Genomic DNA, 19,262 nt, shown 5'->3' on the forward strand with positions numbered 1-19,262 from the left:
GTAAGAAGATGAAATTTTCTCCAACATAGATTCAGACAGTGACATCTAGCATGCTTGTAAGAAGATGAAATTTTCTCCAACATAGATTCAGACAGTGACATCTAGCATGCTTGTAAGAAGATGAAATTTTCTCCAACATAGATTCAGATATTGATATCTAGCATGCTTGTAAGACGATGAAATTTTCTCCAACATAGATTCAGACAGTGACATCTAGCATGCTTGTAAGACGATGAAATTTTCTCCAACATAGATTCAGACAGTGACATCTAGCATGCTTGTAAGAAGATGAAATTTTCTCCAACATAGATTCAGACAGTGACATCTAGCATGCTTGTAAGACGATGAAATTTTCTCCAACATAGATTCAGACAGTGACATCTAGCATCCTTGTAAGACGATGAAATTTTCTCCAACATAGATTCAGACAGTGACATCTAGCATGCTTGTAAGAAGATGAAATTTTGCTTAATATTTAACGAATGTGACACTTATTTTTACAGGAACTCTTTTTAACGCTGTTAGTAGCACTCCGGTTTGGCCAAACTTCGACGAGAAGCTAACAAATGTGATTGTGTTTGTTGAAATACATTTTTATCCCGGCTAAAAACTTATTTACTTTCATTCAGCAAATATGTATCAAGTATCCTTGTTCTTGATATATATGTGTGAGAGTTCTTGATATATGTGTGAGAGTTCTTGATATATGTATGAGACGCCTTACAACTAAGTTTAACAATTATATGCGAACTATATGGATTCTAAACATTCAATTACAGTTATATATATTTATTAATTTAGTGAAGAATATAGTAACGGTGTCTGCAGAACTAAATGTCTATAAAAAATAGGTATCTTACAGAGCCGTGGCTAGCGGAGGTACAAAGGGTACAGTGTCACCCCCAGAAAAATAGTGAAACGTGCCATTGTTTTTTGTTTTTTTACATACCCTTTTTTACCTGGATCAGACCCTCTACTACTACTCCGCGACTATTTTCACACTGCCATCCCACTTATTCCTGATACATATTTTGAAAATAGATTAGACCAAAATGTATGATATTCATCCTAACCTCGATGTTAATAACAACAAACTACATAACAAATGCAATATGTGATATGAATAAGGATATACTCATCAGCATAAGTTAAGCAATGTCTAAAATGCATTAATATATGTATGTACACACAGGACTTCCCGAAACTTTTATTATTAAAAACTGCACTGTATATAATATATTAGGGAAGCAACATTATTCAAACATAGTTTATTATTTGCGGCCTATACTATGTGTATGCATATTATGAATATGTCTCTCTATATTAAGTACCAGTGTTAAAACAAAGTTTGTTTTGTTTAACGATACCACTAGAACACATTAATTAATTCATTAATCATCGGCTATCGGATGTCAAACATGTGGTAATTTTAACCCACGACTAAGAGAGGAAGCCAGCTACACTGTTCCATTAGTAGCAACGGATCTTTTATATGCACCATCCCACAGACAGGATGGCACATACCACGACCTTTGATATACCAGTCGTGGTATTCTGGCTGAAACTATAAATAACCCAATGGACCAGCCGACGCATCAAGCGAGCGCTTAACCACTGGGCTACGCCCCACCCTACCACCAGTGTTAAAAGTTTAAAGGTCGGTTTACATATCTAATTTCGTACGCTGACAAAAGTTCGAGGAAACGCGGAGGCTGGAGTGGATGGTTGGTGATCTCATGCCACAAGAACTGGTTCACATATTGATGGAGAAACCCAAGCAAAGGACCAGAAGAAGAAGAAGAAATCGCAAAAAATGTGAACATGACAGACATCATAATTGAGTCGGATCATAAGACTGGGAAATAGGAATGAAAGTCGAAGACCGGCGTCGGAGTTGTCGTGGTTAAGCTATCGGTAGGTACAGGGTTCGCAGCCCGGTACCGGCTCCCAACCAGAGTGAGTTTTAACGACTCAGTGGGTAGATGTAAGACCACTACACCCTCTACACCCTCTTCTCTCTCACTAACCACTAACAACTAACCCTCTGTCCTGGACGACAGACAGCCCAGATAGCTGAGTGTGTGCCCAGAATGGCGTGCTTGAACCTTAATCGAATATAGGCACGAACATAAGTTAAAATAAAACGAAATGAAAGTCGAGACTTTCCTAGTCCTGTCTGATTACAATACTTAATGTAAATGTCAATTATATACACCTAAGCATACGTTAAGCACAAATTAAATAGAAATTCACTTCTAGAAAGAAAAGAGATGAACTGTTGTGAGATGGATGAATTATACATACTTTCATTTTTAACACTGGTACAGAGGGATATTTTCATAATACATGTATACTAAAAGGTAAAAGTTACTGTGACCCACAAAAGACAAAGATAATTGATGATAAGTTTTTACTGCCGTGTATGAAACGTTATAACATGGAAAGAGAAATGTCCGAAGGTATGAAAACGAGTAATAGTCCATGAAAAGGGCGCACCTGCCATATGCAAATGAGCCACATCACTAGAGGGGGTCCAGAGCGAAGTTCACAGAGTCAGTAGCGAGTGTGTCCACCTTGAGCATTGATACATGCCTGGCACCGTCGTCGTGGTACGGTCTGTGAGGGTTGCTGGCTGGAACCTGTTTCGCAGATGCGTGGTTCGGATCAATGTGTCTTGGCGAGGGGTTGTCACGGGTGGTCGGCCGCTACGGGGACAGTCCCCGACATGGTTGTTTTGTTGACATCGTTGTCATAAGTGCCATATGGTGTTTCTGTGGAAGTTGAATTGACGTGCGACGTCACGCTACGAGGTCCCAGATTCACGCATCCGAAGCGTGGTATGACGAAATTGCATGAAACAGTTCACTAATGGTGTGTTTTTTTTACTTCTGGACTTCTGAAGGCTGCACAGAGTGGCAATGATTTGCGAATGAATGTCTGGCCTTTTATGCTGAACACTGGGCAGGATTTCTCCCGAATATTCCATGTTTCTTGCACAAAGCATGCAATGCTTGGTTGCATTTCTTCGAGCTGTTCATGCACATTTTCACTGGTTTACATCCATAAATCCATTCACAAATTTATTACTCCAAACAATCCATGTCACAATAACTTTTGCCTTTTGGTATATATATATATAAACACATAGTATAGTATATAAGCCCCATATACTGAACAATATTTATATAATGCTGCATCCATATGTTAAATATAGTGCAGTTTAATAAATAAACGTTTCAGGTAGTCCTACGTATGAGTTTACATAGGCATTAATGCATTTTCGGCATTGCCTAATTTATGCTGTTGAGTATATCCTATTCATATCACATATTGTATTGTTATGTAGTATGTTGTTATTAACATTGAGTTTAGGATGAATATCATACATTTTGGCCTCAGCCCTCTAGTTTAGGATGAATATCATACATTTTAGCCTCAGCCCTCTAGTTTAGGATGAATATAAAAAAAAATTGTTTTGTTTAACGACACCTTTGGAGCACAGTGATTAATTAATCATTGGCTATTGGAGGTCAAACATTTTGATAATTCTGACACGTAGTCATCAGAGGAAACCCGCTACATGTTTCCTAATGAAGCAAGGGATCTTTTATATGCACCATTCCACAGACAGAATAGCATATATCACGGCCTTTGATATAGCAGTTGTGGAACGAGAAACAGCCCAATGGGCCCACCGACGGTGATCGATCCCAAACCCACCGCGCGATCGCTTTACCACTGGGCTATGTCTGGTCTCAAGACGAATAGAAACACGTAGAAATAGAAAATAGATGCTTAGAAGAGCAAATTGCAGAAGTTGTGAACAGAACATATACAAGATGCGAGTCAGATGATAAGATCTAGAAATGCGAATGAGTCAGGTAGATAACAGTTATACACACCAAAATATAAGTTATACACATTGTACATAGAAATGCATACTTCTGTATCTACATAATGCGAAACATGGGTTTGTGAGATAGGCCAGTTCTACATGTAATGCACACTTGCCTAGTAAGGATATGAAAATTCACTTTTTTTATGTTTCTAAGACTTGCTTTTAATATAAATACTCCTAGATATGTGTATACATACATATTAATGCAAATAAGAAATTGTTTAATTTATGCTGAGGAGTATATATCCCAATCTAATTAAAATTAGCTCCATTATTACATGTGGATCTAAAGACAGCCAGTTGGAGCTCATGTCCACCAATCAAAACCTTACTTGCAGAATCCTGCCAGTGATTTAAAAATAATTTGAAAACATTCCGAATTATCCTGAGGGTATACGACATGTTTCGTGTGAATTACGAATGCCTTAAAACATGTTTTATTTTATAAAATAAATAATTTTAATGTAAAACTGAAGACTGATAACCCACCCCGTACGCATTGGTATGGTTCGCTGTACTGCGCCCACTAAAATAGACTCGCCCGATATTTTTAGAATTTGTATGCTCCCAAATAACGTTATAAAAGGCGAAGTGTGATTGGTCAATATTTAAATTATTATTTACAGACGAAATGCTACCTGGACATTGGGGACTACGCAGTGTTGTTAGTTTTAAATCACTGGCAGGATTCTGCAAGTAAGGTTTTGATTGGTGGACATGAGCTCCAACTGGCTGTCTTTAGATCCACATGTAATAGTGGAGCTAATTTTAATTAGATTGTATATATCCATACCATATTAGTTGCAGTGCTATGTAGTTTGTTATCCTTTTAATGAAAATTTAGTTTAACTTGAATGTCATTCAATTTGGTCTTAATCCTGTTCAAAATATGTTTGGTCGTTAACCATCACTGACATTCATGTTTTGTTCAAATAAGATAACTTTTCTGTTCATAGTTCTGGCTTTTTTAAACATATATGAACACAAGAAGTCACAATGTGGATTGTAGATTGTTATTTCCAACATGTAACAATAAGTTATGAATATGAAACAAAACTTTTGGTTGTAGTAATGTCACTCCAATCGTCCAGCAGTGTGGCCTTTGCCAGAGAACATCAAGGTATGTGACTAAAGTACTGTCGGAAATAAAATTAAAATGATTTTCGTCGATTATTTATTACATATTAAACAGACATGTAAATATTTTGTAAATATCTATTTAATGATTGTCTACCTAATTTAGCATTTACTTGTTTTGGCTCTCATTGATGTAGAAGGTGGTGTTTACTCTTGAAATTAAAAGAAAGATGTCGGTAAACAGGTAATTTGTGCACTTTATTAGAACAGACTATAACAAATTTTGGTCAAGACGTGTCAGTTTCATTGCTGTTACAATATGTGAGGGACCGTTTCTGATGAGGGTTCACCCCTATCCCTCTCCAAAACTAAATATTTGTAGAGACATTTATAAGTATCTTTTGAGCAAAACTGTCAAGAACTATTCTGAGTTTGTGATCTATTATACCGGTATTAAAGGTGCTATCTCAAAGTTGCATAATTACAGCTATTGCAAATCATGTTTTTATTAAATTTTGCTTTAACATTTAAAGACTACACCTTTAACTATATGTCCATAAATGATTATAAGAAATAATTTTATCTACTAGTAGAAAAGACATTTTTATTGGAGAATCTTTGTCACTAACAGTAAAGTTTGTTTTATTTAACGACACCACTGGAGCACATTGATTTTTTATCTTATCATCGGCTATTGGACGTCAAACATATGGTCATTCTGACACTGTGTTTTAGAGGAAACCCGCTGTCGCCACATAGGCTACTCTTTTTACGACAGGCAGCAAGGGATCTTTTATTTGCGCTTCCCACAGGCAGGATAGCACAAACCATGGCCTTTGTTGAACCAGTTATGGATCACTGGTCGGTGCAAGTGGTTTACACCTACCCATTGAGCCTTGCGGAGCACTCACTCAGGGTTTGGAGTCGGTATCTGGATTAAAAATCCCATGCCTCGACTGGGATCCGAACCCAGTACCTACCAGCCTGTAGACCGATGGCCTGCCACGACGCCACCGAGGCCGGTTGTCACTAACAGAAAGAAGTGTTTTATTTTACGACGCACTCAACACATTTTATTTACGGTTATATGGCGTCAGACATATGGTTCAGGACCACCAAGGTTTTGAGAGGAAACCCGCTGTCGCCACTACATGGGCTACTCTTCCGATAGGCAGCAAGGGATCTTTTATTTGCGCTTCCCACAGGCAGGATAGCACAAACCATGGCCTTTGTTGAACCAGTTATGGATCACTGATCGGTGCAAGTGGTTTACACCTACCCATTGAGCCTTGCGTAGCACTCACTCAGGGTTTGGAGTCGGTATCTGGATTAAAAATCCCATGCCTCGACTGTGATCCGAACCCAGTACCTACCAGCCTGTAGACCGATGGCCTGCCACGACGCCACCGAGGCCGGTTGTCACTAACAGATGCTCACATATAACTTCTAATATAGCACCTTTAAGTGGTTGCAAGATTGTGTAAATTTCTAATGTACTTATATTGAATATATATTCACTATATATGCTGGTCATAATTAATAATTTATGCTGCAATTCAAAATAATCAGTTAACTTGCAGTTTTAAATTAAAAGTTTGTTTAAGGGTAAATGGAACTGACACATATTATCAAAACGTGTTATAGTCTGTTCCAATAAAGGTAACAAATATCCTGTTTACTGACATATTTATTTAAATTTCAAGAGTAAACACCACCTTGTACATCAATGAGAGCCCAAACAGGTAAATGCTAAATTAGGTAGAGTATCATTAAATAGATATTTACAAAATATTTACTTGTCAGTTTAATATGAAAGAAATAATCAACGAAAATCAGTTTTATTTTATTTCCGACACTACTTTTTTTTTTTTATAGCACCTATTCTCCCAGAGACTAGAGTCCATGGGTAAAGAACCTTTTTTCTAAATTACATACTAAACTCGTATCAATGTAGTGATATTTAGCTGTTAAGGCTTCCTGCAATACCCGAGGCAATAATTAAAATGTATTGTGTCTTTTATTGCTCATAAATTATTATTATTGCATGACACTAATTGGTCTGATTGGCAGGTCCGCATCTAAGTAGATAATATGTCATGTTAATGTACAGATGGCTGACGTAGGATGAACAATTAACTAATTCTTAATGTACTTGTAAAAATAAATATATAAGCTGTATTGTTACAAAGTTGAAATTGTATTCATGGCATTTCACTTTCAACGCATCACTACACTTTTGCTGAATATGACCACTTGCTGAATATGACAGTTGCTGAATATGACCATTTATGAGGTGGAATAAATTCGCCAGTTACCCAGCTTTAAGGTGAATGGTACCGTTACAATCCATAATTATTTCCAAACATTTCCGAAAATTATGTAGAATATTCACATGGATGAGAAATTTGCCCTGATATAAATAAATAGGGTGCATACTTTCGTACCCCACGGGATGACCCTCCAACAAGTGACCTGAACACAACCTGGTCTCAGTCTTCATGGAAACACTTCACAGATCATCTTCATAAATCAAGGTTAATATTCGTTCCTCGTATTCAGCCTTGATACATGTAGTCAAGATTACTGATATCCACTACTAGCGCTCTCTATTGGAAGAAAATTTGTAACACCGATTATGTCCCTTACACGATGGCATCGCTGACCAATCACAGCATCGGTAACATGTGACAATCTTGAAAGCAATATCAAAAATTAACCTCCGGACGCTGACGCTGCCATCTTTGTTTACAATAACAAGGGAATCTATAAGGAGCGTTGCGATTCGTTGCAATCAGATCTCATCGCATCCAATGAAATTTAAGCATTTTGTGGCACGATTTCTTGACGACATGTATCAATGCTGAATACGAGGAACGAATATTAGCCTTGATTTATGAAGATGTTCACAGATATGATCGGCTTTTAAAACCCCTGTGGATGATGCATTAGGACTTACCATATATGTTAAATATGAAATTCGAGGTAGCGATTGGTTGACGACAAATTTGAAAGCGACCCCTGTTAGCACCAGTGTGAAGGACAACTGCAAACGATTTTGAGTGTGTTCTATACTGACGGCAAATGTCGCAAACGCCAACAGTGTGATAAGCATCTGAAAAAAAAACAAAAAAACCTAAAATAAAATAGAAGCTGCAAGTTTTTCATGGGTCAGCTAAGTGTGTAGCTGACACTGATTCAATGCATGCATCAATTAAAAACATTCATAAAATGAAGTAGGTCTCATTGTGTGTTTGTGGGGGGGGGGGGGGGGGGGGGGGGAGATGAGGAGGAGGACGTTTTGAACTAAAAGAAAATGTCCGAATCTGGATAAGTTTATTTCGTAATTGCATTACTATCAAACAGCCATATAAGTTTCCAAACGATTCACTAAGCATTTTTACTAGGATTGTAACTAATAGTGTGAGTAGATTTTATATGAAATATGGTAAACAGTTTTCAGGTCATATAATTTTCCCCGAATGTGACTATCGTTTTTGCCCGAATGTGCCGCCGTTCTACAAACATTTGAAAATGAACGTTAAACTCGTTTTGTTTTAACAACACCACGATTGATCATCGGCTATTGGATGTCAAACATTTGGTAATTTACTTTTCTGATTTCTGATGACGTAGTCATAATTTGTTTGTACACTACAAAATCGATAAAACGTGGGATATGATGACTATATGCTCGTTGAATGGTGTTCTTTACAGGACAAATTATATTTGTTTGAGGCAGGTTTTTGTGTAGCCATGAATTACCAGTAAAACCCATATGCACACCAGCCAATATGCTGTACCGTTAAAATGAACGAACATAATAAGCAATGTGCAGAAGCAACTCTTGGAATAAATCAATACACAATACAATGCTGTAGAACAATGCTGGTGAAATTCGTTGACATACGAACAATGCATATTGTAATTGACTTAGCTATCTATGGGCAATGCATTCAATGGAATACACGTATTTATAGAGGGACGTTATAAGCGTTTTAATATCGGCCCCGGTCGGACTGCTTGCGCTCCCTTTCACCTGCCAGTGTAGGCGGTCCCCCCTCCAACCCACCCCACCCCTTTTCTGTCCTGGACGGAGGAGCCAGTCGATGTCGGCACCTGTGCTCACTCCCTTTATTTCATTTTCAATTACGGTTCAAGCACGCTGTCCTGGGCACACACTTCAGCTATCTGGACTGTCTGTCCAGGGCAGTGGGTTAGCGGTTAGTGAGAGAGAAGAGGGTGTAGTGGTCTTACACCTACCTGCCCACGGAGTCGTTAAAACGTACTCTGGGTGGGAGCCGATACCGCGCTGCGAACCCTATACCTACCAGCCTTATGTCCGATGGCTTAACCACGACACCACCGAGGCCGGTTTCCCACTCCCAATCGTTATGCAAAACACAAACTCACCTACAGTTGTAATAATGTAATAAACCTGTGTCTATAGCTATGCACTGTTATCGTCAAACGCCTTTATACGACATAATGCAATTATATATGTCCGTCGCCATGTTTATGATACTTCTAACACAATCAGTGGAATAGCGCCATCTGAGTGTTTTGTTAAAATGGTGTAATAATATCGAAAAATGGCGTGCGAGAGCAAAGGAAAAATGAATATTAATGACGTTTTACAAACAATACAAATACACACGGGGGTGGGGGCAGATTCAACATGCGACTACATCGTGCTCGTTATACAGCTTGTACAACATCGTAAACCGCTCTTGAAAGCATCTCATATTTAGAATGTGGTAATCACTCAAGCACATATTACTGGTGTTAGTATTTCGAAAGCTTGGCCCCAATGCACTTGCGACATACAAAACAATACATTTGTTATGTAGCACCTTTCAACTTCGGTTAAATATCGTCATGAAAAGAAAGAATGGAAGGAAGGAGATATTATTTACAGATTTTAATTTGCAAGTTCGTGTGATGTTTTTAGGTGATGATGTTTGTCTTTTGTCTGTCTGTCTGTTTGTATAATAATAATAATAATAATAATAATAATAATAATATATTGTTGTTGTTGCTGCTTCTGTTGCTGTTGTACACAAACGATAAATGAAATGCATGACAAAAACCATCAGGTGGGCGCCAGGCCACTAAAAATTGCGAGAACGGTCGTTTCGTTCGCGCGTTGCTCGCGCAAATATAATTTTGCGTAACCTATTTTTTGTTCGCGCAAAATTTCCAGTACTATTTACAAGGACATAACGGATTACGCAAAAAGGAAATGTGTTACATGGATTTGTTTGTGCGTAACCGATAAATGGGTCACACAGATTTTCAATTCACAGTTCTGAGGCCAGTTCAGTAGAGCGAGCGATCGCGGTCGCCCCCTAAACTAGCTCTTTATATGCGTACCACTCAAATTGTCCGCAAGCGCTCGACATCGTGAACAAGCCAATGATTTCAAACACTACAGAAATATCACTGCTTAGTCTTGTTCGATCTTCGATTCCCCCCCACCCCCACTTCTCTCAAACACACACACACACACAAAATAGGTATGCATAGATTAGCTCTCCATTTCATGCCCCCCCCCCCCCCCCCCCCCCCCCCCCCCCCCCCCCCCCCCCCCCCACCACATTAGACTAATTATTCAAAATTGACCCTGTTTTGGTGTTTTCTGTCCCGCGTCAGACCACTGGCTATCCAGAAACCGGACCCGGTATGGACATGCCTGAAACCTTAGTGGTATAGGAGCATGTAAAGTTCTCCATTTCATCAACCGCTGTTAAATTTCATTGGGCCCTGACTTCTAAAAACAAATTATGGGCGCAATGGGAATCACACAAACATGTGATATGCGTTTTAAATCCTGCTTTTACACTTTATTTGACTAACGCGTGAGTTTCGCAAGGTTTCGTTTTAATGTACATATGGTGAATATATCGTAGGATTAAACCTACTATCTCCCACTGGTGTAATTAGTTTTAAAAGACTATTAGGTTCGTTGTTTTTTTTCAAATGCAGATCTTGGTAATGGGTATAAAATCTGATTTCAGGAAGCAATGAAACTCTGGCTTATTAGTTAATGGAGTTGTAATCAGATATGTATGAACAGCTGGATTATTTTCTCATTAAATGAAGCCATCCATAAAATGCGACTGAGTGTCTTCACTGAAACAGGAATTAGAGGCATAATGGAGGCTAGTTATAAAAATACTGATTTTACACATATACATATCAACGACAAGAACTTGATGTGGCATAATGGTGGCTAGATAAATAGAAATACTGATTTTACCCATATATATCTGAGCAAGAACTGGATGTGGCATAATGGTGGCTAGTTAAATAGAAATACTGATTTTACACATATAAATCTGAACAATAACTTGATGAGGCATAATGGTGGCTAGTTAAATAGAAATACTTATTTAACCCATATAAATCTCAACGACAAAATCGTTATCATAATCAAATTCTATTTCTGTACAAAACAGAGTCAAAAACACGTTTTGACATATTATGCAGCGCCATCATATGCTGGACTGGTACTAGTCAGGACATTACAGTCATCTTTCTTGACCAGTTTGCAGGAGGACTGTCACTCTCAATACTGGTTCGACAAATTTCAACCTACACAGCCATTATGACACGCACTCACGAATCGCTATTAAAACAGTGACGATGCCAGGGGCGTGTTCAGGAAGGTGAGTGCTTCCAAACATACTGGCTAGTACCATCGTCTTCTATCACATCACATTCAAGCTATAAGTGTTAGCATAAAGTATGCATACCGTAATTCCTTGAATATAGGTCTGCCTTGTTTCGAAGCCTATCTTGATTAAAGGCTCGGTTATATATTTTATATCTCTATATCTCTCTATATCTCTATATCTCTATATATCTCTATATCTCTCTCTATATATAGCTCTCTCTCTCTCTCTCTCTCTCTCTCTCTCTCTCTCTCTCTCTCTCTCTCTCTCTCTCTCTCTCTCTCTCTCTCTCTCTCTCTCTATATATATATATATATATATATATCTATACTATACTATACTATACTACACTACACTACACTACACTACACTACACTATACTATACTATACTATACTATACTACACTATACTACACTATACTATACTATACTACACTATACTACACTATACTACACTACACTACACTACACTATACTATACTATACTATACTACACTATACTATACTACACTACACTATACTACACTACACTATACTATACTACACTACACTACACTGTACTACACTACACTACACTACACTACACTACACTACACTACACTATACTACACTACACTATACTACACTACACTATACTACACTACACTATACTATACTATACTATACTATACTATACTATACTATACTATACTATACTATACTATACTACACTATACTCTATATACATATATATTGAACAACAAAAGAAACGCGAATATTAATTCAGTTAATATTTATTCAAGTTTTCTTTATTGTTTAAATCACATAACGTTTTGTATCTGTTAAGGTGATCGATCTTGTGAACATTTCACACACATTTTGAATGTCTATTTCAATGACCTAATTTTGGTATAATCAGTATTCTGTATGACCTCCATTTGCGCTGATGACAGCCCTGCATCTGTGGTTTATGGATTGGATCAGACGGTCTACTGTTCGTCTGGACATATTGGTCCATGCATCACGTATCGCCTGTTGCAGATCTGCTTGGGTTGCTGGTCGGGGGTGCATTTGGTCGAGTTGTCTCTGTATCCCATCCCAAAAATGTTCAATGGGGTTAAGATCGGGGATAAGAGATGGCCATGGCATTGTGATGATGTGGTGCTGCTGTAGAAAGTTATATGTAATCCTAGCAGTGTGTTGACAGGCATTTTCTTCTTGCAAAATATGGTTTTCATGACGAGGACAAAATGGAAGAATTTCAGTTCTGAGCACCTGATCACTATAGCTTTGTGCCGTTGCGCCATTTCCGTGACCTGGGCCAACATTTTGGAAGATTATGGGTCCCAAACGCTGACTGAAGCCAATTCCGCCCCATATCCTAACACTGCGTTCCACTCAATGACACATCCATCAGCATACCTTTCACCAACTCTGCGCCGCACTCGCCTACGTTCGTCCTGGTGATCAATGAAAAATCTGCTTTCATCTGAGAAGAGACCCCTGCGCGTGCTATAACCTCACCGTGGTGCAGGGGCCAATACAACACAAATTGAAATTTTGAGTAAAAGTCAGTGTCTATCTGTGATATTTGTATTTTCGCACAGTTCTTTACACTGTTTTTATTTAAATCTTGAATTTTTATATTGATGTTGATCATCACCTTATTTGTTTGCATTACCATAGTTTGACACCCAATAGCCGATGTAATTTTCGTTCTGGGGTGTCGTTAAACATTCATTCATTCGTTAAACATTAATTCGTTCTGAGAAGAGAATTGCATGCCAATGTCTATGGCGCCAATTCACGTGATTTTGGGCCCACTGGAGTCGAGCTAGGCGGTGTTGTTGTGTCAGAACGGGTCCTCTTGCTGGACGCCTGTTTCGAAGGTTTCTTCCTGCAAGAATCCGATGAACAGTCTGATGTGTCTGATGAACTGTCCGACCGCTAATGTGCTAATGGTTACCAATAATTGTCCGAGCTGTCTCATTGGCGGGACAGAACCTGTCCAATATGCTGGTTTTGTCTTGCCATGGTCACCCTAGGTCTGCCGCTTCGTGGTCTATCACTTGTAACACCAGTGACAATAAAACTCTCTTGGAGACGATAAATTGTTGATGGATGCACATTAAAAGTGTGTAATATCATCTGACCTATCTCATGCCATTACTCTCTCAATTGCTCTTTCACGTTCGGCAGTCGTTAATCTTGGCATAGCTGCTGCGCCAAACACAACACTAAAAACATTTGTTTTCGAGTTTCCTTTTATTCACGTTGACTGACTGAATAATGCGAACACCTCAAATTGCGCGTGCTGCACTAGCACGTGCATACCTGATGAATAGGATGATCCATAACCAAAATGGTTAGATTTTCAATAAAACTGATTTACCAAACCATGCATTGTGTTATAATGATTGGTGCAGCATTTACAGTATTAAATTATCTATATATATATAAATTAAATATATTACATATATACGATATATATATGATATATATATCCTATATATATATATATATATATATATTATATATATATATACTATATATATTATATATATACAGTTATACTTATATACATATATAACATATACACAATATACATACATATATACATATATACAGATATATACATATTACATATATAATAGATATAATATATATATATATAGATAGAGAGACAGATATATATATATATATATATACATATATATTATACTCTAAAAAAAAAAATACATCAAATAACTATATAATATATATATATATATATATAATATATATATATATAGATTATATATATCTATATACATATACATATACATAATACTATAACATATATACATATATACAATATATACACAATACAAATAATATAGATATATATATATATATACATAACATATACATATATACATTATATACTTTATATAATTATATATACAACAATATAATATTATATAAATATAGTCAAGAGAGACGTAGATGAGAGATTGAGAGAGAGAGAGGGCAGAGAGGAGAGAGAGAGAGAGAAGAGAGGCGAGATGAGAGAGATAGGGAGAGACGAGAGAGAGAGGGAGAGAGAGAGAGAGAGAGAGAGAGAGACAGACAGACAGACAGACAGACAGACAGACAGACAGACAGACAGAGACAGACAGACAGACAGAGACAGACAGAGACAGAGACAGAGAGAGAGGGAGATAGACAGACAGACTTTGATTTGCGAGAACCTACCATTATTAAGAATATATTCCAGATGAAGAAGCCGGGTCGCCTAGCGGCGTGGCAGCTGGCCAGTATGGTGGGGTGTCTCTCCCTGGAGCTCGTGTACTCCTTCACAGACGCCCTGGGCAGCATCTCCACGTGTTCGTACAGCGCCCACTCCTGCTCGTCCACGAAACTCTGCTTATTCACACTACTCAACTCTTCCTCGTCTTCTAGTAACTCCACTTCCGCTTCCGTTAACTCCGACGATATTGTTAGAGAGAGATCCTGATTGGAGGAAAAGTAAATAGGTTTTGTGAGATACATGTACAGTGAAACTCCCATAAATCCGGACGCCCTCGGCACCAAGTAAAATGTCCAGTTTTAAGGGGTATCCGGTTTAAAGAGGTTAACTTTTGTGCTGATATTTATAAAGGGACGGTGAAAAACGTCCGGTATTGAGAGAATTCCGGTTTACAGAGTGTCCGGTTTTGAGAGGTTTTGAGAGGAATATCTATTCTGTTTACGGTTACGTATTTATAGTTCGCCAATTACTATCCTTGTCGGTGAACCCAACTATTCCAGCCAATGCACCACGACTGGCCGTAAAAATATATCTATAAAGAAAATCGTTTAACTTGATTCATCGGATCGGTCAAGGATCGATCCCCGTCGGTGGACCCATTGGGCTATTTCTCATTCCAGTCAGTGCATCACGACTGGTATATCAAAGGCCGTGGTATGTACTACCCTGTCTATGGGATGGTGCATATAAAAGATCCCTTGATGCTAATCGAAAAGAGTAGCCCATGAAGTGGCGACAGCAGGTTTCCGCTCTCAATATATGCGTGGTCCTTAACCATATGTCCGACGCCATATAACCGTAAATAAAAATGTGTTGAGTGCGTCGTTAAATAAAACATTTCTTTCTTTCTTTCCGATTCATCGGAGTACATTATGTAGGGTTGTCTGTTGTCGTTCTTGGGTTCACGGGAATATTCATTGTTTTGTTTTGTGGTGTTTTGTTGTCTGTTTGTTTTGTATTTTTGTTTGTTTGTTGTCATTGTCATTGTGGTGTATAACACATATTAAATATGAACACAATCTTATTCCATGTGTACAGAATAAAAGACCACAAACAATTAAATGTATACGAAATCTTGCTGTTCTACTTTGAAGTGAAACGGAATCTTGTTGTGTGTGGAAACAGATCACATATTATTACCCATATGGTTAAAATATCTTTGTACATATCAAAGTGATACGTTCTACTATAAAACGCCAAGTATGACGTAACACTTTGATGTCATCGATTGGCGCACTCCAACCTTACAGGAACGTCGACCAAACGAGATGAGTGATATAAATTAATATCAATTATGGGTAATAAATATGATATTAAACTCGCTACCATTCCGTATGATGTTTATGTCCCTCGTGAATTAATGTTCATTGTCACTCGCTAATGCTCGTGACAACTGAAAATTATTTCAGTCGGGACATTATAAACATAATACGAAATGGAAGCTCGTTTAATATCATATAACAATTACATATAAAAGAAAGCTTGATGCAGACTGTGTGTCGAATGTGAATAAACGAAAACTTGCTGCAAACATGTGTGTCGAATGTGAATAAAAGAAAGCTTGCTGCAGACCTGTGTGTCGAATGGGAATAAAAGAAAGCTTGCTGCAGACCTGTGTGTCGAATGGGAATAAAAGAAAGCTTGCTGCAGACATGGATGTCGAACGGGAATAAAAGAAAGCTTGCTGCAGACCTGTGTGTCGAATGGGAAGTGCTCCAGCTCGAGGTTCTCGACGAACACGCCCTTGATGCGCTGACACTCGAAGACCCGGATTCCGCCGTCCCGCTCCTTGTCTGTGTAGGCCCACTCCTCCTCTTTGGAGTCTCCTAGGACGTTCTCGATCTGGATCTGCGGGTTCCACGGCTCCTCTTTCCCGTCCGAACTCTCATGGAACAAACAGAGAAAAACAAAACACTTAGTAAAACTACAACACACTGCGTATTATATAGCACGAACTTGCATCGGTGGTGTCGTTGTTAAGTAAGCCATAGGACATAAGGCTGGTAGGTACAGGGTTCGCAGCCCGGTACCGGCTCCCACCCAGAGCGAGTTTTAACGATTCATTGTGAAGGTGTAAGACCACTACACTCCACTTCTCTAATATTAGCTACTAACCCACTGTCCTGGACAGACATCACAGATAGCTGAGATTTGTGCCCAGGAAAGCGTGCTTGAACCTTAATTTAATTAAATATATCATAAAGTTTGTGATATTAAACAGGGAAATATCGTCTAAAAATAACTAGAGCTTGTCTCGATAACCATTACTTCTCAGACGTGCCTTTTTGGAATTATAAAAAAAAAAAAAATGCATTTCGTGGCATTGCAAACAACAAGATGACCATAACATTTCGGATGTATGGAAATGGATATTCTAAACAATAAAACATATGTAGTGTTTGATTTTAATTGTAACAAACGGCTTTAATAGAGAAAATTAATTCCTGTAGTGTTTAAAAACTAGGGCCTGTCATTTTAATGATTGCAATAATGATTTAATTTCTAATATTCACTTTTGCGACCACAGTGTATGTCAAATGCAAGATAGAGTTAATTTTTAGGAAGGGGTTATTTGATTTTTTGTTGTTGTTGGTGCTTCGGGGTCCTTTTTCTCTTTCTTTTTTCACTTCGATTTTTGTATTTATACACGATAAACATACTAATATGAACACGTGATTTGTGACAAATAACATAATTATATTATTATGCTCATCGCGTATAAATATTGTATTGTTTTACGATCTAGGAGATAAAAGCGCTGGTACGCGTTTCATCTCCATTTATCATCGTCATTGTGGGTATACAGCTAACTATAACTATTTATGTGACACGGTGCTGCTGTAGCAGACATGGCGTACAGGCTCCAAATTTTGTAGGGGCGCAGGCTGGTTTTTGCCTGAATTAAACAAAAATGCTCGAATCTGGATAACAACATTTCTTCATATTAGCATTACTACCAACCAGGACCCCGTTCCACAAATCGATCATAGCACTAAGATCACCTTAGTGCATAAGGCAGCTATGCACTTAAGGTGATCTTAGAGCTAAGATCGCTTTGTGGAACGGGGCCCTGGGGCCTAATTCACTAAACTCTCGCAACTTTGCGATCCCGCAGTGCAATGCTAAAAGACTTGCAAAGGGGATGCTTTGTTGTCTAGAATCGCCTAAGCGACCTTTGTGAATTAGGCTCCCAGTTATATAGGGTTGCAAACGAATCACTACGTTTTTTTTTTTTTTTTTACATGAATTACAACTAATTTTGAGAGTATAATGATACAAATACATGGAAAAAAGTCTCAGGTTAGCATATTTTGCCCGAATATCTCTATAATTTTTGCCCTGAATTTGAGATTTTTGCTCCAGCACTCTCACTGTGTAGTCTCCTTTTAACACTCTCTTACTCACTCGCATTGTGTAGCCTCCAGGCTGTCGCCATCTAGCCTGCAGGAAGACATCCGCTGCATATTTCTCTTTGAGTGTGTTGATCTCCCCGACTTTGAGAAAAACAACCCGTATGTAAACCTTTACCTGAAAAACAAATTGTACATTGCGTAATGAGTATGTACCCGCCACTGGCGTAGGAAGCAGGGCAGCAAGGGGGGGGGGGGGGGGGGAGCAAACACACACGCGCATACTGGATCGAGAAAAGTACGGAGAAGGGGGCACACACTTTTTGGCACCTTCCTACGCCACTGCCTGCCTGTCGACCGCCTGCTAATAATTACAGGGTCAACTATGTTTCGATTTAATGTCCCGAAAAGTCATATGGCTATATTATAGCTCATTTGCCCGAATTTGAGGTTTTGCTCCAGCACTGGGGGGGGGGGGGGGGGGGGGGGGGGGGGGGGGGGGGGGGGGGGGGCAGTTGCCACCTCACCCACAATCAAGGCGCGGATTCGGGTGGGGGCCCAAAGGGCCCGCGCCCTACTATTTTTGGTCAAACAATATATATTACACAATACACCTAACATGCAAAGTTATCCCGACCACCTGTCAAGGACATTTAAATTATGTTTTCAAAAGAAACAACGGCTTTTGGGCCCCCTCTACTAAAAAATCCTGGATCCGCGCCTGCATCCCCACTGTCCCCTGTCTCGTACGCTTATGATCGTGGCTTTTGTATTGTGGCATTGGTAACCAGCCCCAAGTTCAGGCAGCAAACGTTTCGCTAACGTTCGCGAACTATTTGACTGATTTCGCAGTGGTAATTCGGGGCCCCGCGCGCGAAAACACATACACCTTCGTGCACAATTACGCGACCTGCCCTTTCCCAGAATAATATCACACAATCACAAACTTCCTCTGAAATCCACACACACAGTAACACTGAAATCAAGTCAGTCTTCAC

General features: G+C 38.7%; 1 protein-coding gene across 1 annotated transcript in view; it reads right to left on the reverse strand.

Moving 5' to 3' along the window:
- The window catches only part of LOC121388166 (cys-loop ligand-gated ion channel-like), a 39,409-nt gene that overhangs the window by 7,474 nt on the left and 12,673 nt on the right, over window positions 1–19,262 (reverse strand). Inside the window, exons 2-5 of the mRNA XM_041519409.1 lie at window positions 18,320–18,442; window positions 16,607–16,798; window positions 14,860–15,117; window positions 7,932–8,087 (exon numbers count right to left, since the gene is read on the reverse strand). Coding sequence (XP_041375343.1) covers window positions 7,932–8,087; window positions 14,860–15,117; window positions 16,607–16,798; window positions 18,320–18,442 — 729 coding nt within the window. The remainder of the gene's footprint in view (window positions 1–7,931; window positions 8,088–14,859; window positions 15,118–16,606; window positions 16,799–18,319; window positions 18,443–19,262) is intronic.

This window comes from Gigantopelta aegis, chromosome 2 (assembly GCF_016097555.1).
Source record: "Gigantopelta aegis isolate Gae_Host chromosome 2, Gae_host_genome, whole genome shotgun sequence".
Lineage (NCBI taxonomy): Eukaryota > Metazoa > Mollusca > Gastropoda > Neomphalida > Peltospiridae > Gigantopelta > Gigantopelta aegis.